The sequence below is a fragment of the Nannobrachium achirus genome (genome assembly GCF_963921795.1).
Source record: "Nannobrachium achirus genome assembly, chromosome: 2".
NCBI lineage: Eukaryota > Metazoa > Chordata > Actinopteri > Myctophiformes > Myctophidae > Nannobrachium > Nannobrachium achirus.
Window position 1 is genome coordinate 71917203 of NC_137811.1, and position 23704 is coordinate 71940906.

A 23704-nucleotide genomic window follows, 5' to 3' on the forward strand; every position below is an offset into this window, starting at 1 on the left:
CGATTGAACATCTCTTGCTGTTTTCAAGTGTGTGTGTGTGTGTGTGTGTGTGTGTGTGTGTGTGTGTGTGTGTGTGTGTGTGTGTGTGTGTGTGAGAGTGAGTGAGTGAGTGAGTGAGTGAGTGAGTGAGTGAGTGAGTGAGTGAGTGAGTGAGTGAGTGAGTGAGTGAGTGAGTGAGTGAGTGAGTGAGTGAGTGAGTGAGTGAGTGAGTGAGTGAGTGAGTGAGTGAGTGAGTGAGTGAGTGAGTGAGTGAGTGAGTGAGTGAGTGTGTGTGTCCTTTTGTCTTTCTAATGGAAAGTAGACCTCATTCAGGTTGTTGTTCAGGTGTCAGCCGTTATTGAAGTCTGAGTTATAATTTTAAGTTTAATGAGTGGATATTCATCAGACTTTCCAGACAAAAGCAGAGTCGATAGCCGGGAACCGTTGTGGGCGTTTCACAACGTGCTTTTTACCGCCTGCTAAACCGGTATTTCACAACTCTGAATATTTGAATATCCCTGTCCCCACCCACATCCAAAGGACCTTGTTTGCACCAGAAAGTTAGCAAACACAAAAACAACACTGACTTTTGTGATACAACACTACGTCAATGTAATGAGCCTACTACAGGCTATATGCACAGTAGTCTGTAGTTCCCAATCGTTTTATTTTATTTTTGTATGAATTACATTTACTGAAGTTGGGAGAACATGGAATCATGGACCTCCAGTGTGGATCTCAGACGTCATGTGACCATGCTATGATACAAGTCATCTTTATGACCCGCTGTTAACCAAACAGTGGGTCGGGACCCATTTGTGGGTCGTGGACACATTTTTTATGGGTCCCTTATTGTTTTGTATCCTACATTTTGTTTTTAATTATTATTTCAAACCATTTTCAAAAAACATTAAAAAAAAAAAAGTTGAGTGATTGATTTTGGGGTTGGTGGTTCTTGTCTGTCTGACCACCTGCCTAAATGTCTGTCTGTCCGTCTGTCTGTCTGTCTGTCTGTTTGTCTACTTATAGAAGAGCTTCCCAATCCTCCAAAACCTGCAGTGATCACAGGTGAGTCGTCGTCAATCAATCAACGGATTTAATCAAATATTTACACGTGACGTCATCACTGCACACCATTTGGCTTTTGAATGTACAGTTAACCCATTTAGGCCTAGAATTATTGAATGCTTTAACCAGTGAAAAATAGCAGATATACAAGCTGTGCTGCGAGCTTGTAGATCTGCTATTTTTGAAAAAGTTGTGAAAATGTGTGCAAATCTTTGAATATATGTATTTTCAAAGCGAACGTTTGTAAATTTTGAGATGGGGGTCCGTGGCCAAATAGATATCATTTTGGGGGTCCTTCACATGAAAAGGTTTGAGAACCACTGACATAGCAGTCTCTCAAGAACAGACTAGCTGAGCTCCAGTGAAGTGAAAAGGACCTTTTCTTTGACGATGGCTGGCCAGATTGCTGACATAGAAACATAGGTTTTTGCAAAAAATCTTAGAAGGATTCAAAAGACACTTATAGAATCGGGTCAAAATTCTAATTTTCGCGATTTTTCAAAAATAGCAGATCTACAAGCTCGCAGCGCGCTGTGAGCTTGTACATCTGCTATTTTTCAATTGTTAAAGCATAAAATAATGATACACAATAATGTGTCCCTGTTCTATTAACTCATTGACTGCCAAGGCCCGAGTTTCCCGAGTTATTACAGTAGTCCCAGGCTGCCACAGCCCGAGTTTCCCGAGTTGGAAGCCATTTTGATTTTTTTTCTTCTTTTTTTCAAAATGTTTTTTTATAAAAAAAATCTAAAAATGCCTAAAATGTATTAGGCATGATCGCAATCGCGAAATTGCATGGTTAGCCCCATAACAAACACATCTTTCAAAATGGCAAAAATGGCTGTTTTGTCTGACTTTGAAGGCTTCTATCTCATGAATGCCTGAACGGATTTCCAAGCGGATTTTTTTGTTTGAAAGCTGTTAAAAAGTACTACACATATGATGCATATATGGTGCATGGGCGTGCACGATCCGTGCACTAAAAATTGATCCGTGCACTAGAAATCTAGGAACGTGACATCCTGGTACTTGGCGGCCATCTTGAAAAGGGCATTCAATGAGTTAATACAAGTTGACTTGCAATCTGTCTGTTCCACAGCTTCCGCTCTGTCCACAGCTCCAGTACCTGCTGCTCGCACCATGGCCACCATCACCAGTACTGCTAGTGTCACCACCACTGGTACCCCTGGTACCCTTAGCAAGGCCACCGCCCAGAACGTGACGAGCTACGTCACCTCCCAGGGCCAGCAGGTGTTCCTGACCAATCCTGCCGGAGGAACCTTCTGGCTCCCGGCCGGTCCAGGAGGAGGAGGACCTCAGCAGATCCTGCTCACCACACAGGTACTGACTAGAGCAGGAGTTCCCAAACTTTTTTTTTCTCAGAGCACCCCATAAATATATTTTTAATCCGAGGCACCCCTACATTATAATTTTCATTATTTATAGCATATCATCGTCGTTGTCGGGTGGAAACCTTGTATGTCCAAAACCGTTCATTTTGTATTTATCATCTATAAAATGTACTAAACTAGTGAAAACAGCAGATCTACAAGCACACAATGCCTCGCATTGCAAGGCGTTGTGTGCTTGTAGATCGGCTGTTTTCACTATTTTAGTGCGACAGTTTTGTATGATGAAGCAGGGCCTTGCTTTACGAAAAGACTTACACATTTGAAAATTGGTGATACAAGGTTTCTACCCGACAGTGACGATTTTTTTATGATTACGTTGCGAGGAAAACGTTGAGATAATAGCCCACTAAAAAAAAAAAAAAAATGTAAAATTCAGACGTTTGAAATCCCCCCCCCCCCCCCCCCCCTCCTCCTTATATTATTTGACAATTTGGTGTGTGTGTGTGTGTGTGTGTGTGTGTGTGTGTGTGTGTGTGTGTGTGTGTGTGTGTGTGTGTGTGTGTGTGTGTGTGTGTGTGTGTGTGTGTGTGTGTGTGTGTGTGTGTGTGTGTCCAGGGTTTCCAGGGGTCACCAGGGATGCCAGTCCAGATGACCCGGCTGGTTCTGAACATGGCTCCTGGGTCCAGCCTGCAGCCTCTCACCTTCATCCAGTGTAAGACCTGCTGATAATCCCAGTGATGTACAGTATATCGGACCAGTTACCCATAAATGGAGACCCCTGGTACCTGCGTGTACTGCAGGGTTCCCCAATAGGCGGCCCGCGGGGGGCTACTGTCTGGCCCCCACCAACCCCAGTAATAATGGTGGTATTAGAGCAGCAACAACACTAGTATATCATTGTTGTTGGGTGGAAACCTCGTATCTCCAAATGTGTACGTTCTTTCGCAAAGTAAAGCCCTGCCGTCGCACAAAAGCAGTGAAAACAGCAGATCTACAAGCACACAACGCCTCGTGGTGCGAGGCGTTGTGTGCTTGTAGATCGGCTGTTTTCACTAGTTTAAATCATTTTTAAAATGATAAATGCAAAACGAACGGTTTTGGACATACAAGATTTTCACACGACAACGACGATATCTGAACTGTCGCTGGGGTAGCGGGAACGCCTCCGTCGCCCCAAGCAATGCTGTGGCCCTCGGCTTGGTACCCTAGACATGATTCAATGCTGTGGCCCTCGGCTTGGTACCCTAGACATGATTCAATGTTGTGGCCCTCGGCTTGGTACCCTAGACATGATTCAATGCTGTGGCCCTCGGCTTGGTACCCTAGACATGATTCAATGCTGTGGCCCTCGGCTTGGTACCCTAGACATAATTCAATGTTGTGGCCCTCGGCTTGGTACCCTAGACATGATTCAATGTTGTGGCCCTCGGCTTGGTACCCTAGACATGATTCAATGTTGTGGCCCTCGGCTTGGTACCCTAGACATGATTCAATGTTGTGGCCCTCGGCTTGGTACCCTAGACATGATTCAATGTTGTGGCCCTCGGCTTGGTACCCTAGTCATGATTCAATGCTGTGGCCCTCGGCTTGGTACCCTAGACATGATTCAATGTTGTGGCCCTCGGCTTGGTACCCTAGACATGATTCAATGCTGTGGCCCTCGGCTTGGTACCCTAGACATGATTCAATGTTGTGGCCCTCGGCTTGGTACCCTAGACATGATTCAATGTTGTGGCCCTCGGCTTGGTACCCTAGACATGATTCAATGCTGTGGCCCTCGGCTTGGTACCCTAGACATGATTCAATGCTGTGGCCCTCGGCTTGGTACCCTAGACATGATTCAATGCTGTGGCCCTCGGCTTGGTACCCTAGACATGATTCAATGCTGTGGCCCTCGGCTTGGTACCCTAGACATGATTCAATGCTGTGGCCCTCGGCTTGGTACCCTAGACATGATTCAATGCTGTGGCCCTCGGCTTGGTACCCTAGACATGATTCAATGTTGTGGCCCTCGGCTTGGTACCCTAGACATGATTCAATGCTGTGGCCCTCGGCTTGGTACCCTAGACATGATTCAATGCTGTGGCCCTCGGCTTGGTACCCTAGACATGATTCAATGCTGTGGCCCTCGGCTTGGTACCCTAGACATGATTCAATGTTGTGGCCCTCGGCTTGGTACCCTAGACATGATTCAATGCTGTGGCCCTCGGCTTGGTACCCTAGACATGATTCAATGCTGTGGCCCTCGGCTTGGTACCCTAGACATGATTCAATGCTGTGGCCCTCGGCTTGGTACCCTAGACATGATTCAATGCTGTGGCCCTCGGCTTGGTACCCTAGACATGATTCAATGTTGTGGCCCTCGGCTTGGTACCCTAGACATGATTCAATGCTGTGGCCCTCGGCTTGGTACCCTAGACATGATTCAATGCTGTGGCCCTCGGCTTGGTACCCTAGACATGATTCAATGTTGTGGCCCTCGGCTTGGTACCCTAGACATGATTCAATGCTGTGGCCCTCGGCTTGGTACCCTAGACATGATTCAATGCTGTGGCCCTCGGCTTGGTACCCTAGACATGATTCAATGCTGTGGCCCTCGGCTTGGTACCCTAGACATGATTCGGCCCTTGGGGAAAACAAATTGGGGAACCCTGGTGTACTGTATATGGAGATATGCTGTAGGAGCCCAGACATGCTTACTCGGTAAAGGGCTTTTCACACAGGAGCGTTGCGTTTCCTCCGTTTGCCAGTGAGTTTTTACCGCATGCGAAAAGACGCACAAATCGAACTGGGTTCGATCAGGAAAAAAACGCCCTGCCGCAGCCACTTGTCGCACGGCAAATTTGGAGCCGGTGTGCATGAGGTCCAACAGAATCATTGTTTTCTTTTAAAAAAATGAAATTGACAGTTCTTTTTCCATGCGAAAAATCACGCCTGTCTGCAAAGCCCTTTATTCATTATGTGAAAGTCCTATGATGTCTATGACATCTGACATCATACATACCCCTTCATGCCCATACATGGAGATCCTTGTCTGTAGAACCAGCCACACAGATATGGGCTGTCTTGGCCATATATGGATTCTGTTAGTGGGGTATGTGGCCTCCATATATGGGCATTCCCATATGAAGTTCTGTTAGACATGGGCTTAATATTGATGACATCAGGGAACTCCATATACAGTATGGGCATGAAAGGGATTCTGTTAGTGTGCCATCACAGTGAAGCCAGAGCGTGAAGTTAGAGCGGAAAACCCATTCGTACGTTACAGGATTCGTTTTAAACGCAAAGGTTCCCTGTGATATCACCTGTGATGTCACAGTGATGTGTCAGGGGAACCACAGTGTCAGGCGTGACTGACAGAGATACGGATGTGCCGGTTTTCATAGTTAACTGCGACCTACGTCCGCAATAACTATCGTGGAAAGGACATTTTCAGAAAGTGACACTTTCCTATATTCGAGATTTATGACCCATAAAGTGAAATATTTGAAGCCTTTTGATCGGTGGTAAACCGCTCCTATACTTGGCTGTGCGTGTGTCTGTAGCCTTTTTCCTCAGCATTTTGCCATAGCAAAATGTGTGTACGTAGCATCATGTTTGTATAGTGATGTCATATGTCGTATGTCTGTAGCCTTTTTCCTCAGCGTTTTGCCATAGCAAAACGTTTGTGTGTAGCATAGCCTGTACATCCTAGACTCAAATCTGAAGACGTTATGCAAGCACGACCACCGCTCACTTCACATTGGGTGTGATTTTTTTTATATATATACTGTATATACGTATAATGAATAACCCTTCTCTATTCCTAGCCCCTCCTCTTGCTCCGTTGGCTCAGCCCCGTGCCCCCCCTCCAGTTGGTACAGTCCGGCCCACCTACGTCACTCTGCCCATCAGCCAATCGGCTGCCCGCGTCACCCAGCTGAGCTCCGACAAGATCGCCAAGATCATCCCCCAGCAGCATCCAATAGGTACGTTTCCTCAATAACACATAACGTATAACCACTTTAAATGGTAAATGGTGCATTTATTAAGCATCTTTTATCCAAGGCGCTTTGCATAGATTTGGCATTGCATTCACACACACATTCATACACCGATGGCAGAGGAAACCATGCAAGGCACCAACCTGCTCACCAGGAGCAACTAGGGGTTCAGAGTCTTGCTCAAGGACTCTTCCACACTAACTCTGGGGTAGCCCGGGGATCGAACTGGGAACCTTTCGGGAACCCTCCTGTTCTCTACCCTCTGAGCCACTGCCGCCCCTAGATAGATGTGTAGTTTTTTGTCTCAGGGCACCCCATAAATATTTTTGAGCGGTGGTAAACCACTCCATAGAGTGGCTGTGCGTGTGTCTGTAGCCTTTTTCCTCAGCGTTTTGCCATAGCAAAACGTGTGTGTGTAGCATAGCCTGTACATCCTAGACTCAAATCCTAGTCTGAAGACGTTATGCAAGCACGACCACCGCTCACTTCACATTGGGTGTGATTTTTTTTATTTATCCGAGGCACCCCTACATTATAATTTTCACTCCCAGCACCTTTTATTTATAGCATATTGTCGTTGTCGGGTGGAAACCTTGTATGTACAAAACCATTTGTTTCGTATTTATCATCTATAAAATGTACTAAACTAGTGAAAACAGCAGATCTACAAGCACACAACGCCTCGCCATCGCGAGTTTCTGCTCGACAGTGATGATATTTTAGTGATTATGTTGCGAGGAAAACGTTGAGATAATAGCCATTTTGGTTAGAACTGACTGGAAATAACTTTGTACTTCAAGTTTAAAATGATACTAAATATTTATTCAAGTGTCCAAATGAATTCCAAATATTATCAAATGATCTCACGGCACCCCTGGACTGCCGTCGTGGCACCCCAGGGTGCCCCGTCACCCACTTTGAAAACCCCTGGTGTAGACTATGTGCCATGTTCAGTGTTAGTCATTCCGGCACTAACACAATGTTAAACCCTTTTCAATGTTCTGTAGTGAGTCCCGGGACCCACCACGGGTGGACATTGAAGTGCATTTCTTTACACAACTCTTCTCCGCTGGGGGTCCCTGGCACAAAACATATTCAGATGGGGGTCCACGGCCAAATACATGACAGTTGACAATACATTTTGTGAACCATTGGCATAGGGTTTAAGTGGTTCCAACAGTTTTCTTAAATATGTGTGATGATGTGCATTATTGCGACCGTCAGGTCGCAGTTACTGTCAAAACCTCGACCAGCTGTCCGTCCGTCAGTCCGTCAGTCAGTCCGTCCGTCAGTCCGTCAGTCACACGTCACATGTCCCACTTTTGCCCTGCTCATATCTCTGCAACCGTTGCCAATTCTCACATGGCTCTCTTCTAGCGCCACCATGAGGCCGATTCTTGCAAAACACATTTTTGGACACTTCTACAAATTTTGCCCTAAAATCACGCAAATCGGTACACAGTATGTCTACACTCATGTCATCAACATGGATCTGTCCCATTTAGCGCCACCTTCAGGCCGATTTTTTAAAACACATTTTTGGACACTACTCCTACAAATCTTGCCCTAAAATCACGCAAATCGCTACAAAGTATGTCTACACTCATGTCATCAACATGGATCTGTCCCATATAGCCCCACCCTCAGGCTGATTTTCTCAAACACATTTTTGGACACTGCTGCTACACATTTTGGCCTAAAATCACGCTGTGACCTGACGGTCGCTTATCTCCCGATTAGGGAGTCTTACTGGTTGCTTGCTATGATGTTGTATTTTATTGTGTTTTTTTTGTTTGTTTTATATATTTATATTTTATTGGGTTGTGTGCACCTCAGACAGTTTTTAAGTTGCTTGATTGAATATTTCAATAATGTAATTTTCAACACAACCACATCCCTGCTTCTGGAGACTGATATTCTCCACTGTCCCTGCTTTTCATTGTTAATTGTTTTGAAAATGAATAACAAAATGAGGAAAATACAACTATTTAAAAAGTAAGATAACATATCTAAATATTGAAGAAAGCAACTTAAAAAAAACTGTGGGGTATGCACTCAAAAGACAAGAGTAGACAATAAAATGAAGTGTTTCAAAGTGAAATACCCCCATTTAACTCTCCTTTGATATCATACTGTATATGGTGATTATTATGGATACATTTGTGTACTATGTTGAATTGATCTGATAATTAATCAAATGGGTGCAGCAGTGGGCTCATAAGACTCGGAACGAGAGATAACATGGCTGTTGGGCAGAAACCTCCACATTTAAACTTATTATTCTTTTTTGTTGAGCTTGTACATCTGCTTTTCACCAACATTTTGAAAGTGAAAGTGTTAAGTTTGTGAGGTTTATAAATATACATTTTGGACATACTGTATAAGGTTTCTGCCGGACAGCGACAATATAAGCAGACAGGCACGTGCACACATAGACATCAAAGGGGGCTTGAGCCCCTGTCCTTTTATCCGTCTGTAAAAAAGTGCCCTCTCCAGACCATGAATGAAGTTTTTACTATGGTGAAAGAAATGCAAATGCCCCCTCTTTCCATGCCATACCTGAAGGCAGCGTTCAAGAGATTTGCCTCGTCCAAGCTCTCCTGAACTTGAAGCGTCATATGTTGAAAGAATTGCCCTCTCTGTGTATTAATCCATTCCGTTACGCCACATCTCCAGTATTCGCTTGATTATGCTTAGTTCAGTGTGATATCAAGCACCAGATAGCCGTCCTCCAAGCTCAACGCGCCGCACTGCGACACGTTGTGAGCTTGGAGGTCTGCTATTTTTTATATTTTCACCGAAAGGCAATTTTAGAAATTTCAACCCCTGCCTCTCTAACATTCTCTACACGTCCCTGGAGGCAGAGGTAAATGCAGGCTGAGAGGCAGGGAGGACTTGGGAGCAGAACATGTACATGCTATTGTCTGTTGGCCAGCAATAGGTTTCTTCTTTGGTGAAATTTGAATAATACAAAAAGAAAAGAAATGTATATAGCTTTTTTTTTAAATGTCACTATAACTACTGCTGTGGTGAATGATAAAGAGCAACGAGCGGTTTCAGCGTGAACGATATAGTCATAGTTATCGCGACTTTGGACCAGTCGCAGACGCAGTCGTTTATTGTTAAAATCTCATCGTAGAATAAAAATAAATAAAGAACAAAGTAAAAGATAACATTTATTGCTGGCCATCAAACTGCTGCAGGTATATTTTCTGCTTCTAAATCTACCTCTGATGTCCCCTTCCCTGCCTCAGCCCCTGCTCCACCCACCAAGAGCACCATGCAAGCGGGGATCCCAAGACTTACGCCTGCCTCTGCTTCGACTGAGCCCCAAGTGCCAGCTGAAATTAAAGTAGAAGTCGATGTTGACACTTCAACTGAGCCCCAAGTGACATCTGAAATTAAAGTAGAAAGAACCCCCAAAAAGCGGACCTCGAGTGAAATCGAAAGCGCTGCATCCCTTCTGCCTCTCTCCGAAGAAAAGGGAACCGGGTTCCTCAAGGATTGTCTCGCCTCGTTCCCATGGTTGCGCCTTTCCGAGGACAATTTCATGTACTGTGACCTCTGTACTAGATGCAACAAAACGGACTCGGTTATGCACAAATCCAACAACTGCACAGACGTTCAGCGCTCCTCACTCGTCCACCACGAATTAAGCGAGGAACACTTGTCCTGCGTCAGGCAGAGAGACTTGGATCGAAACGGTCAGGAGGATGTGCTAGCTATGGGCTATACCGTACTACTTCCCAATATGGAAAAGTGCAATCGATGTCACGACCACTTCATACACCTAAACAAGCACCTGGTCCAATCAGCTCCATGCCAGAGCTATTATGACAAAACAAAACGAAACATCAGCAAACGTTCCGCATTCGCTGTGGAGTGCGATCAGTGTCACAAGCACTTTATACACCTAACCGGGCACCTGGCCAAATCGCATCCATGCCAGAGCTATTATGACAAAAAAAGAATTATGTAATGCTTTAACTATTGAAGAATAACAGATATACAAGCTCACAGCGCGGCACCAAGTGCCGCGCTGCGAGCTTGTAGATCTGCTATTTTTTGAAAAATCATGATTTTTTTTCCCATAATATATATTTTAAAAGCGAAGATTTGTAACTCAAATCTCTGCTTCTGGTGGTCCCTGGAACAGCATATTTTGAGATGGGGGTCCGCGACCAAATACTTGTAATTTTGGGGGTCCTTGACATGGAAAAAAAGAACCACTGATTTAGAAGAAGGATTTAGAAGACATTTATAGAATCGGGTCAAAAATATTCAAAGACCTGCACAAATGTTCACGATAAAAAAAAAAAAGCAGATCTACAAGCTTGCAGTGCCGCGCTGTGAGCTTATATATCTGCTATTTTTTTTATATTAAAGCATAAAATAATGGTTAAAGTGGTTCAAATTTAGCCTGATTTCAGACTCAGTCAGACTCAAAATAACCCTAACCCTTTTTTTATGGACATTAAAAGGGGCTCAGATCGGGCTGACACCGTGTCCAAATGTGGAGTCATTATGTCATACACGTCTGACATCACAGATGACTGATGATGTCATACAGTAGGCTGGCCACTAAGCTCCCAGTATCTGCTTTTCCTCAAATTCTCTAGATTGCAAACTCCCTTATTCCTCCAATTCACTGTCATGTGTTGTAAAAAACTGTTGGTATGCCTTTACTACAAAGTATGTTCTGCATATAGTGGATAACTGTTGATATACATTACTGTGTATATACATTCTGTATACAGTATAAGTGTACAAATGTACTGGTATGTTCTATATACAGTGGATAACAGTACTGGTACTGTATATTTACTATGTTCTATACACTGTACACACAGCAAAAGTGCTGCTATACCTCGCTATGTTATTATGTTGCCATAAACACTTGTTTTAATGTTATTTTCGTGGACTGCTGGTTTATAATGATAATGCAATTTTTGCAAATAAACTTTCCAGGTTTGGGATTTCATTTGTTTCGTGTTCAGATAATTACGGACATATAACATGTATAACACACGCAAGGCATTGTGGAAGTGATGAAAATTTCAGTCATTGTTTCATTGTTGATAGATTGTGGGGGACCTTTTTCTTGTTTCCACACAACAACTCCAAGGTATATTAATGACATAGTTCAATGTTGATAATGAGTGGTATTCACTTGCATACAGGGTGTGTGTGATGCGTCAGTGCAGTAGTACTGTGTAGAAGTGATTGTAGTTAGTGCATGTTGCATGCTGCATCCTGCTTGCTACTTTCTGCTTTCAGCTACTGCCACCGGCTAGCCCTCCTTGCGGGGGGTGAACAGAGGAGCCGAGTGCGTAAGCCTCCTCTTGCCGGTACACAGCCTCTCCACCGCCAAGACTCCTGCAGTGCCTCCTCGTGGCCACACACAGATACGTGTCCTTGTGGACACTAAACCAAACTGTAAGGGATCGGGGAGCAGCAGTGGGCCTCAGAGGTGAGGTGCGCAGGCCCACCGGTGTGTGGACACGCCCTGGCGCCTTGCCAACCTAACCGCTATGGGTAAATAGCAGGGGGGGGGGCGGCTCATAGCCATGGTAGGCAACCCATCTAGGAGAAGGTCACTCCGCACAAAAGGCGTTGCTCGCGCCTGGCTCTGCACCGTATACCATCTGAAAGTGTGCAGCAAGGGCGGATGAAGGCTTCAAGCCTGAAACGGCCAGAGTATGGCTGTGAGGAGCTGCGCCCCCACAGTCATTATTAATGTGCAATGTATAGCTTCCATGGAGACACAAGACACCGATAATCCTATACTTCCAGCGGCGGGAGTCCGCAGGAGCCACGCCTCGGGAGGGCACTATGACGACTGGACCCCAAACCCTCCCCTCCGGGGAGGAAGGGTTCTGTCTGACCACAGCCCACTGTCCAATGCACTCTTGCGCTGTAGGAGGCCATGTATTATGGCAACCGAAGAGGCGAGGTTGGAAGAACTGTGCCGAGGAAAGGGGAGTGGAGATCCTGGCAGTCCAGGAGCATAGGAGAGTGCACACGGATCAGCCAATTAACTATCGCAGAGTGGGGGGGTGCACGTTCATCACCTCATCCGCATGGCGTAATGATGCTCAGGCAGCAACAGGTGGCGTGGGACTCATGGTGAGCCCCCGAGCACGAAGGGCCCTCCGCAGGGTGCATCCACACACCAGCAGGATCCTTAGTGCCGATTTTGATGGAAACCCAGTAACAACGGCCATGAGTGTGTACTCTCCCACCAACGTAGCACCGATTGAGGAAGTGGAAAGGTTCTACGATGACCTAAGAACAGCGATCCACCATGTGTCAGGGTGCTGATATTGTGCATGTTGGCTCACTGGAAACACTGCTACACCAGTGTGGTCTCAAAAGTATGGTCCAGGTAGTACCCTCATGGCTCCTTGATGGGTTCCAAATTGATTGTGTACTTATGGGTCCATTTGGTTCCATTTGTACAGGGGGTCCTTGAAAAAAAGAAGATAAATACTATGCTACATACATAGTATTAGGCTATACTGCTCCCCTGTTGACAAGTTATCTTATGGTATACTCCTCCCGTGACGTCTTTCATTCATTCCAGTTAACAACCAGGCATCCACAGTAGGCTATACAGTGTCTCCGTCTCATCCATTTTGAAGTATAAACAAACCCGAATATACTACTAGAGCCTTAATCAGTATTAATTGGTATCACCTAAATGTACTCACGTGAGCTCGTAGATCTGCTACTTTCAAACTTTCAAATTTGGTACTTTTGGTATACTTTACATATATTTTGATTCCAATGCTTTTGTACTTTACCTCCAGGACTTTTACTTGTAACATTAACAGGATATTTCTGCATTGTCTGCATTGTGGTATTGATACTTTTACTCAAGTAAAACATTTGACTAGGCATGGGACAATATGAAAATTTCATATCACGATTATTGTGACAAAAGAAATAGTGATTTACGATATTATCACGATAATCAAAATCCATTATTCTGGGGCGGAACATTTGCCAAAAAATGACAAATCTACAAGCTCACGCGTTGCAAGCTTGTAGATCGTCTATTTCTTTGGCAAAGACATATGATAGAGAGTGAGAAAAAGACTGTACAAGACAAGTACGTACATTATAAGTACCTTTTACCAATTATAGAAGGTTTAAGTGGTACCGGATATGCAGCTCGGTAAATAAAAATCACACCCGTGTGAACTGAGCGGTGGGGGGGGGGGGGGGGGGGGCTGTGTGTGTGTGTGTGTGTGTGTGTGTGTGTGTGTGTGTGTGTGTGTGTGTGTGTGTGTGTGTGTGTGTGTGTGTGTGTGTGTGTGTGTGTGTGTGTGTGTGTGTGTGTGTGTGTGTGTGTGTGTGTGTGTGCGTGCCTGGCCTGGCCTGGCCTGAACAACAGCGCCCCTCCCTTAACATGTGTGGTCAGAAAAGGTACTTCAGGCTACATACAGACACGCACACACACACACACACGCACGCATACACACACGGCCACGTATAGGAGACGGTGTAACCACCGCTCAAAAAGTGAATTGATCCCAGTGCATGACGGAGGACGACATCGCGAAAAAGGGGGGGGGGGGGGGGGGGGGCTGTGTGTGTGTGTGTGTGTGTGTGTGTGTGTGTGTGCCTGGCCTGGCCTGAACAACAGCGCCCCTCCCTTAACATGTGTGGTCAGAAAAGGTACTTCAGGCTACATACAGACACGCACACACACACACACACACGCACGCATACACACACGGCCACGTATAGGAGACGGTGTAACCACCGCTCAAAAAGTGAATTGATCCCAGTGCATGACGGAGGACGACATCGCGAAAAATTTAATCCACAATACGATTATTGCTAATCCCTAATCACTTCTCCCTCCACTGTCTTTCAGTGACTGCTGCTGGAGCCAAGCCCTTCATGCCCGCCCCGAGCGCCAGTGCCCGGCCCAGTGCCTCGCCCAGTTCCATGGCCGGCCCGCACAAGGTGGTGATGACGGTGGACGAGTTCTACTATGGCCGGGCCGAGGGCCACCACCTCAAAGACACACAGGTAGGGGTGTAACCATATAGTAACTGAATTGAAAAATCAATTTTAATTTGCCTTTATCTACTACTTACCTTCACTTAATGCGGCCCGCAGGTTAATACCAGAATACTGATATATTATTCATTTCAGTGTTACAATTCTAAACATGAAAATGTACCCACTTTAATTACTTCAGTCTATTCTGAATGACTGCTATAGTATATTATTTTTATGTCCAATGCATTTGCATTTACGTTCATGAATACATTTGAAATCGAATCAAAATGTTACATTTCAGGATTCCAAAAAAAAAAAAAAAAAAGACGATCTACAAGCTCAAAACACATCACTCTGCCACACGCTTTGAGCTTGTAGATCTGCTATTTTTGCAACTCTCACTGGAGATGAGAGGTTTGCTGACAGTAACAATGTGTCCCACTGGAGTGGTCCTCTCCATTATCGAAGTTGCCCACCCCTGATCTAATATATCGATATGCAAAAGCAAAATATCATACCGTTTTGTATCGTATCGTTTTACAATGCGGATAATCGGTTGTATGGAAACTAAGTATTTTGCCTTGTATTTAGCAATTTTAAGAGGGAAAATAAAAAAGAGGGGTCTAATTAATTGTTTTACTAATTTCATTCCATATAGCTACTCTTAGGCTATCGATAGATTTGTGTAATCTCTGTGTTCATGTCAAGGTGCGGGTCTGTCCATATGTGTTGAAATATAAATGTCCATGTATTTGCTAGAGAATCACAGCGTTTACTTATTTATACCCATAATAATAGATTTGTTTTTTAAAACCTGCACTGTTGACACATTTCACACATTTAATTTCTTTGCTAAATAGTTACTATATCGATTTTAAATCATTGAATCGAATTATATCGTATCGCCACGAATGAACCATTATCGTCCATGTGTCGTATCGTCAACCATGTATCGTGATGCGTATCGTATCGCTATTCAATGTATCGTTCCACCCCTACTTCCAGGGTGACAGCCCGGAGCAGAAGATTCTTCCCAGGTTCCTACAGTGTCAGGTCTGCCCCAGCAAACAGCCCAACAACATCGGGTCAGTATCTATCGTCTGCTGCTGGTAGCACTGGTAAAAGAAGTACTTTTAGAAGAAAAACTCCATTCATTGACCAGATTTTGCAGGGGAAATACTTTCTTTTCTGGCCAAAAAAGTGTATATTGGAAGTGAGGTGGAGGGCTCAGAGTGTTCCCACTAGGGAAAGTACCGTAATTGCCGGACTATAAGCCGCTGCTTTTTCCCCATGTTTTGAACCCTGCGGTTTATACAATGGTGCGGCTTATATAAAGATTTTTACAGCTAACGGCCAGTTAGTTAGTTTTACAATGGTCTTTAAGAAGGATTTATATTTAGATTCATACAGCTAACGGCCACCTGGTACGCTCTAGCGTAGAAGGAAGAAGGAGGGACACCTGCGGCTTATAGTCAGGTGCGGCTTATATATGTAAACATTTGTTTTTTTTTCTTCAAAATGTTGCTGGTGCGGCTTATATTCAGGTGCGGCTTATAGTCCGGCAATTATGGGTAGGCTTTCAACTCCCTAAAAACGTCTCTGTTTTGGTGAGCAGCGAAAGTGTATTTTACTACAGACGTTGCTTAGCCTGTGGTGTGAGTGCCAGGGATCATCGGTGACAGAGAACTGCTTCTAACGAAGATTATTTTTATGAGGGCTTGGTTGGTTAATGCAGTGGTTCTCAAACATATATTTTTATAACATATTTTACAACAAACACATCCAAGAAATTACATAGATTAAATAAATAATGAAGAAGTGAAGTGAAAATAGCCGTTCTAAGCTCAAGCTCACAACGCTCACAACGCGTCCCTTCGCCAAGCAGAGAGAGTTGTAGATCTGCTATTTTTACTAGTTTGGGTCCCAGGCAAACATCTAATCTCTCGAGCTAAAACGTTTGGGAACCACCAGCTTAATGTATGTTTTTTTTATCTAAATCTACAAAGTGATACTCTTGTAACTAAAGTTTTGCTATAATTACAGTGGAATTAAAAATGTTACAATATTTGCCGCTGAGATGTAGCGGAGAAGAAATATGAAGTATTGAAAAGTACTTAGCGTAAGTACGGTAAAAAAAATACATCAGTTACTTTATCAAAGCATTGTGGTAGACCAGTGGTTCTCAAAGTGGTTTACAATGACTCCAATGTGGGTTCCTTTAGGAAGGTCTAAATGGACTCTTACAAGTCTGTAACTCTGACAGAATACAAATGGAACCAAATGGACCCGTTTGGGTCCGTTTGATTCCATTTGTATTCTGTCAGAGTTAAGGGGAGACCTTGGAATTTAAAAGTTTGAGAAACACTGTGGTAGATTGAGAAAGGTGTGTGCGTGTGTGTGTGTGTGTGTGTGTGTGTGTGTGTGTGTGTGTGTGTGTGTGTGTGTGTGTGTGTGTGTGTGTGTGTGTGCGTGTGCGTGTGCGTGTGCGTGTGTGCGCGCGTTGCGTCCGTGCGCGTGTTCCCTCCAGGCTCATGCAGCACATGCTCACGCACTGTGAGGTGACAGCCACAGGGGGCGGTAGAGAGGAGGACGGCAGCACCATGACGTGTGGTTGGTGTTACCGGCTGTTTTCCTCCAATCAGCAGCTCCGCAACCACCAGAAGCTGGTCCACACAGCCTCCAACTACCCTAGTAAGACCCCCCCCCCCCCCCCAGAGAGACCCAGCACACATTTTAACTACCGTATTTTCCGGACTATAAGGCGCACTTAAAAGCCTTTAATTTTCTCAAAAAACTACAGTGCGCCTTATAGTCCAGTGCGCCTTATATATGGATCATTCATTGACATTGACATTCCCTTTAGCACAGCTCCATCTGTTGGATGCATAACGCAACGGTAGCGTCTATTATGTGCGCCTTATAGTCAGGTGCGCCTTATATATGAAAACAGTTTGAAAATAGACCATTCATTGACAGTGCGCCTTATAGTCAGGTGCGCCTTATAGTCCAGAAAATACTGTATTTATTTGAATTCACAAATTACAATTAATTTACAGGGAAACAGGGTTGATAGTTCATGGACACTTAAAGGAGTAGTTCATCCCCAAAATGTCTTTCTTTCTATTGATTAGTCATGCCATGGAGACTTGAGTTCAATAATATTTTTGGATATTTGTCCCATTCCTAAGGCAATAATTTGATTTCAATAAATGTACCTCCATTGATTCTGGATGGGGACCCAAATGCATTTGGGTCCCCATCCAGAAACAATGGGGTCAAATTTACTATAATCTTTTTTTTTTGTATTAGGAATGCGACAAATACAAAAACAATTTCAGACTGTTTGAGGATGCACACGGGAGAGAGACCACATGACCTACTGTATCATACTATTATAATTTCGGGGCTGACAGCGGGCCTTTAAGGATACGCATAGCACCGTCTCCTCTACACAGACAATCTATACATATAACTGCTGAATCAGAGCAATATTTAGACAGTTGTTTGGCCTTGCTCTTTGTCTTTGTGTCTTTGTGATTGTTAGGCCACTCGTGGTCAATTTATGTACATGGCCCATGCTTCCAAATATGAGTATTGAGAATCGACATATACAGACACGCTCGCACATGGGGGATTGGGGGCATATGGTACTGTAGAGTGGAGTTTTATACTATTATAGTGTCATTCTAGTATTGTGGCAAAAGCTTTCACTAAAAATAGCCGATTGACAAGTTCACGCAAGTTCAACGTGTCGCTCTACGAAGGCTTTCCCCACAATATGCTTGCTAACCCAAAATAATACGTAATACAAAACAAACACAGGCGCACACACCAGAAGGAGCCTCACTGATCTCAATTAACCCAGTTTCGGCACAAAAAATGGGTCAAATTCGTTCTATTGCTATGCGGCCAGAATGTGGGTTGCCCTACCAACAGCCATAAAAAGGATGACTCATTAACCTCCTTCAAAACTGCTCTAAAAGAGCACCTACAGGTGGCTGCAAATTGTAACTGGCCCCTGTAAAAAGTCTTACTCGTATACATGCTGTTTTCGCATATTACTGTATTATTGTTTGTCTTTAAAATGTCTTGATGAATTCAATACACAGAACATTAACGGAAACAAGCCCTGAGGGATTATTTAGGTTATCCTTTTAGCATTTCTTTGTATAACTCTGTGCCAAACTTTGCAAACTGTTAATAAAGTATTCAATCAATTAAAAGAATAAAGGAGAGAGGTCCTAGACACTGGTGACACTGGCACCATGGCTGATCAGAGTTGATCACTGAAAAAATCTTCTAAATCCTAACAGTATTCTGAAAAAAACGTATGTTTCTGTATCAGTGGTGCTCAAATGTTTTAATGTCAAGGACCCCTAGAATTAAATGTATTTGACCGCGGACCCCCATCTCAAAATATTGAGTTCCAGGGACCACATGCTCTGAGTTCTACAGGTTTCAGAGGTCTAAGTCTATTCTATTTTTAAATCTCAAACTTTTGTGATTTATTTTTAATATTTGTGTGACTCGACTTTGTTATGGGGGTACTCTGCACAACATCCTTTCAGATCGGGGTCTGTGACCAAATACATCAATTTGGGGTCCTTTACCTTGACCTTAGAGGTCCCCTGGTAGCAGAGTTTGGGGTGTTTAGGACGAAGATTGTTCCATGTTTCTGTGAAAACAGTCGTGTTCACAAGCCCCTCCCCTCTGCAGGTATATGCAAGATCTGTGATTGGGCGTTTGACGACGAGACCATCTTCCTCGTCCACATGAAGACCAATCACAAGCCAGGAGAGATGCCGTACTCCTGCCAGGTAAACTTGACGGTATTCTATATATAGCCTACTGTATATTTTCTTTTCTTCTTTTAGGTTAGTCACAGTGGGTCCCAAACCTCTTAGCTTGACACCCAAATGAGAGCTTGGTTTGTGAAATGTTAAAATTTATTTTTAATTTAGGATTATTAAAAAACAATGGGGGGGATTTGTGAAGTTGTTTTTTAAAAATAATAATTATTCAAAACAAATTGTGGGAAATGAAAAATAAAGGGATATTTACTTGTGTCTTAAAACCCCAAGAATGGGTCCCAACACTGTGTGTGTGTGTGTGTGTGTGTGTGTGTGTGTGTGTGTGTGTGTGTGTGTGTGTGTGTGTGTGTGTGTGTGTGTGTGTGTGTGTGTGTGTGTGTGTGTGTGTGTGTGTGTGTGTGTGTGTGTGTGTGTGTGTGTGTGTGTGTGTGTGCACCTGTGTGCCTGCCAGGGTCTGTTGGAATCACACATGTCTGGACTTGATGCCAGATTCCACAACCCATTATCTAACCCAGTTAGTTCAGTTCACGTATTAGGAGTGTAGTATGAGTCACCAAAAAAAAAAAGATGGGTGTTTTTGATGAATCTATCATGGTTAAAATGGAGTTTGAAGTTACAATGGGTTTGTATAGGAATGTATCAATACTGCAATGTTGAAGTACTCTCTTAAAAGTAAAATAATTCAAAATGCACTTGAGTAAAAGTATGAAATTGTTGGCATCAAAATGTACTTAAAGTACCTTCCCTTCCCTCCTCAGGTGTGTTCGTATCGCTCGTCGTTCTACTCTGACGTGGTGAACCATTTCAAGGCGTGTCATGCAGGATTCCTCCACCTGATGTGTGTCTTCTGTCTGAAAGTCTTCAAGTCCAGCCAGAGCTACCAGGGACACTTCCTCAGGCACAAGGTCACTAAACACACACACGCACGCACGCACACACGCACGCACGCACGCACACACGCACGCACGCACGCACGCACACACACCAACATAAAATCTTTTGACATTTGTGAATCGATTTAATTTCCCACCCCTAGTCTCCAGCAGGCATGTACACACATAGACATCAAAGGGGGCTTGAGCCCCTGCCCTTTTTCCCGTCTGTAAAAAGTGCCCTCTCCAGACCATGAATGCAGTTTTTTTTCCCACTATGGTGAAAGAAATGCAAATGCCCTCTTACCATGCCATACCTGAAGGCAGCATTCAGGAGAATTGCTTTGTAAAAACTCTCCTAAACTTGAATGCAGCATCTTATGTTGAAAGAATTGCCCTCTCTGTGTAGAAATCCATGCTGATAAGCCTCAACTCCAGAATTGACTTGATGATGCTTAGTTCAGTTTGGTATCAAGCAACGAAAATAGGAGACCTCCAAGCTCACAACGCGTCGCGCTGAGACTCGTTATGAGCCAGGAGGTCTGCTGTTTTCGATATTTCCACCAAAAGGGCCTTTTAGAAATGTCAGCGCCTGCCTCTCTAACATTCTCTGCACGTCCCTGCTCTCCAGTGCATACTCTGGTTCCAATTCCAAGTGATAACAATCTGATAACTGATAACAACCGTGTCCAGACAGTACATATTCCATTCCCATACATAGTCCAGTTAATAATATGCTAAACATATATGAATATTACAACAAAGTGACCCTCTGTGTGTGTGTGTGTGTGTGTGTGTGTGTGTGTGTGTGTGTGTGTGTGTGTGTGTGTGTGTGTGTGTGTGTGTGTGTGTGTGTGTGTGTGTGTGTGTGTGTGTGTGTGTGTGTGTGTGTGTGTGTGTGTGTGTGTGTGTGTGCGTCCATCAGAAAGGACAGGGTTTCCACTGCAACAAGTGTCGTCTTCAGTTCGTCTTGCTGAAGGACAAAATGGACCACAAGCACCAGGACCACAAGAGCTTCCAGAGGCCAGAGCAGCTCAAGGGCCTTCCTGCTGGGGCCAAGGTGTGTGTGTGTGTGACCATCATTGTATGCTTTAACTATTGAAAAATAGCAGATATACAAGCTCACAGTGTGGCACTGAGTGCAGCGCTGCAAAGCTTGTAGATCTGCCATTTTTGAAAATTTGTGAACATTTTTGCAAATCTTATTTAATTCAAACATTTTTAACAAAAATATTTGCTTCTGTGGGGGTCCCTGATACATAATATTTCGAGATGGGGGTCCGCGGCCAAATACATAACTCTAGGGGTCCTTGACATGAAAAAGTTTGAGAACCACTGTTGATAGAAACATGATTTTTTTCTGAAATCTTTAGAAGACATTTATAGAATCGGGTCAATATATTCAAAGACTTGCACAAATTGTCATGATTCAAAAACTAACAAAAAAATAGCAGATCTACAAGCTCATAGCGTGGCACTCGGGTCCGCGCTGTGAGGTTGTATATCTGCTATTTTTGAATAGCCAATGTGTAAAATAATAGGGAATGTGGTTTAAGAACGTGTCATTGTGTAAAGCAGTGGTTCTCAACCTTTTCATGCCAAGACCCCCAAAATAATCATATTTTAACTGGGGACCCCCCACCCTGATGAGCACTAAGAAAGAGTTGAGGCATTACATTTTGTATAACACGGTTCTATTGTGAAAATAACCAATCTACATGCTTGCGAGGCGTTTTGAGCATGTGGATCTGCTATTTTCACAATTTCTGCCTCTAATATTTGTCATTTTAGAGGTATTAAAAACTCCTTACATTGTCACTGTGCAGATACCTTCTATACACTTCAACTTTATGTTGGTTTGTTTACTGTTGAGTGAGAAAACAACATTTCACATTAAGTTAATCATCTGGGGACCCCCCCAAAATAATTTGGGGACCCCTTGAGGGTCCTGACCCACAGGTTGAGAACTACTGGTGTAAAGGAACTCTTATTATCATTGATCAGGTGACCATCAGGTTGCCCGCGCCCATCCCAGGCTAACTCTTATTATCATTGATCAGGTGACCATCAGGTTGCCCGCGCCCATCCCAGTGGTGGTCCCCCGTCCAGTGGTGGTCCCCCGCTCCGCCCCCCAGCCGTATCCAGCGGGGGCGGGCCCTCGCCCCGCCCCCGTCCACATCCACCCAATGAACATCAAGACGGAGGAGCAGAGTCGGCCAATCACGGCGGAGCCGCGGAAGAGGAGAGCGCTGGGAGGAACCAGGAAGCACCTGCCACCCAGGTCAGCCTACCGTTGACCCCTGACCCCAAACACTGCTGACCCTGACCTTGACCTCTTGAACAGGGGTTCCCAAACTTCTTTGTCTCAGGGCACCCCATAATTATTATTTTTTTATCCGAGGCACCCCAACATTATAATTTTCACTCTCAGCACCTTATATGTATAGCATATCGTCGTTGTCGGGTAGAAACCTTGTATGTCCAAAACCAATCGTTTTGTATTTATCATCTATAAAATGTACTAAACTATTGAAAACAGTAGATTGTCTGTTTTCACTAGTTTTGTGCGACAGTCTTGAATGATGAAGCAGGGCTTTGCTTTACCAAAAGACGTACACATTTGAAACTTGGAGATACAAGGTTTCTGCCCGACAGTGACGATATTTTAGTGATTACGTTGCGAGGAAAACGTTGAGATAACAGCCATTTTGGTTAGAACTGACAGAAAATAACTTTGTACTTCCAGTTTAAAATTATACTAAATAATTTTTCAAGTGTCCAAATAAATTCCAAATTATCAAATTATCTCGCGGCACCCCGTGACGGCAAACCGAAAAACCCTCCTCTTGAAACCCTATACAGATCCATCTAAAATAATTAGAATATTGTGTAGTAAATTTTCTTGAAAATTTCATATATATTTTTTAAACTTTCATATGTTCTAGATACATTTCACATTCAGTGAATTCTTCCAAACCTTTTTTGTTAAGATTTTGAATTTTTATGGCATACGGCTCATGAAGTTCATATTTCAAAATATTACAATATCACACAATACCACTCAAAACAAGGATTTATAATAGAGAAATTTCAACCTTTTAAAGTCGATAGAGTTGCTTGAAGTCCAGTGGGAGGTTTCCGCAGTCAGTTATGATTTGGGGTGCTAGGGCATCTGAAATGCTTTTTTAGACTTTTTACACAATATTCTATTTTTTTAAATGGATCTGTACTTGACAAATAGCAAAAATAACCACTGTATATAGATGTATTTCAATACAGATACGATACTATCTTATCTGAATTTATTACCCGGCTTGGTTGAATGCTTTATTCTGATTGGTCGAGCGCTGAAATCAGCGGTGAATTCTGAGCGTATAATGACCGCTCCGCTCTATAATTCACCGCTGCCTAATCAACGGCTCAGAGCAGCTGCTGTATTCAGGCTGCACTGCGTGGATTTCGTGCCGTATCCAACATGTCTGCCATGTAAACAAACACACAGCAACATTTACAACTAAACGTTGCTCTCAAGAATGTTTTTAAAAACATTTGAGGCGTGAAATAGACGACGCAGTAACAGAAATGGATTCTATTTGATCAGCTCGGCTCCGCCTCGGGGAATT

At 43.8% G+C, this 23704-nt stretch overlaps 1 protein-coding gene across 1 annotated transcript in view; it reads left to right on the plus strand.

Moving 5' to 3' along the window:
- LOC308300324 (uncharacterized protein) overlaps positions 1–23704 on the plus strand; it is a gene marked incomplete at its 3' end in the record, with an annotated part of 68154 nt that overhangs the window by 6759 nt on the left and 37691 nt on the right. The window contains exons 4-14 of the mRNA XM_080744140.1: positions 1009–1047; positions 2165–2388; positions 3015–3111; positions 6212–6370; positions 14268–14425; positions 15404–15483; positions 16926–17089; positions 19115–19215; positions 19968–20114; positions 21007–21141; positions 22142–22362. Coding sequence (XP_080600266.1) covers positions 1009–1047; positions 2165–2388; positions 3015–3111; positions 6212–6370; positions 14268–14425; positions 15404–15483; positions 16926–17089; positions 19115–19215; positions 19968–20114; positions 21007–21141; positions 22142–22362 — 1525 coding nt within the window. The remainder of the gene's footprint in view (positions 1–1008; positions 1048–2164; positions 2389–3014; positions 3112–6211; positions 6371–14267; positions 14426–15403; positions 15484–16925; positions 17090–19114; positions 19216–19967; positions 20115–21006; positions 21142–22141; positions 22363–23704) is intronic.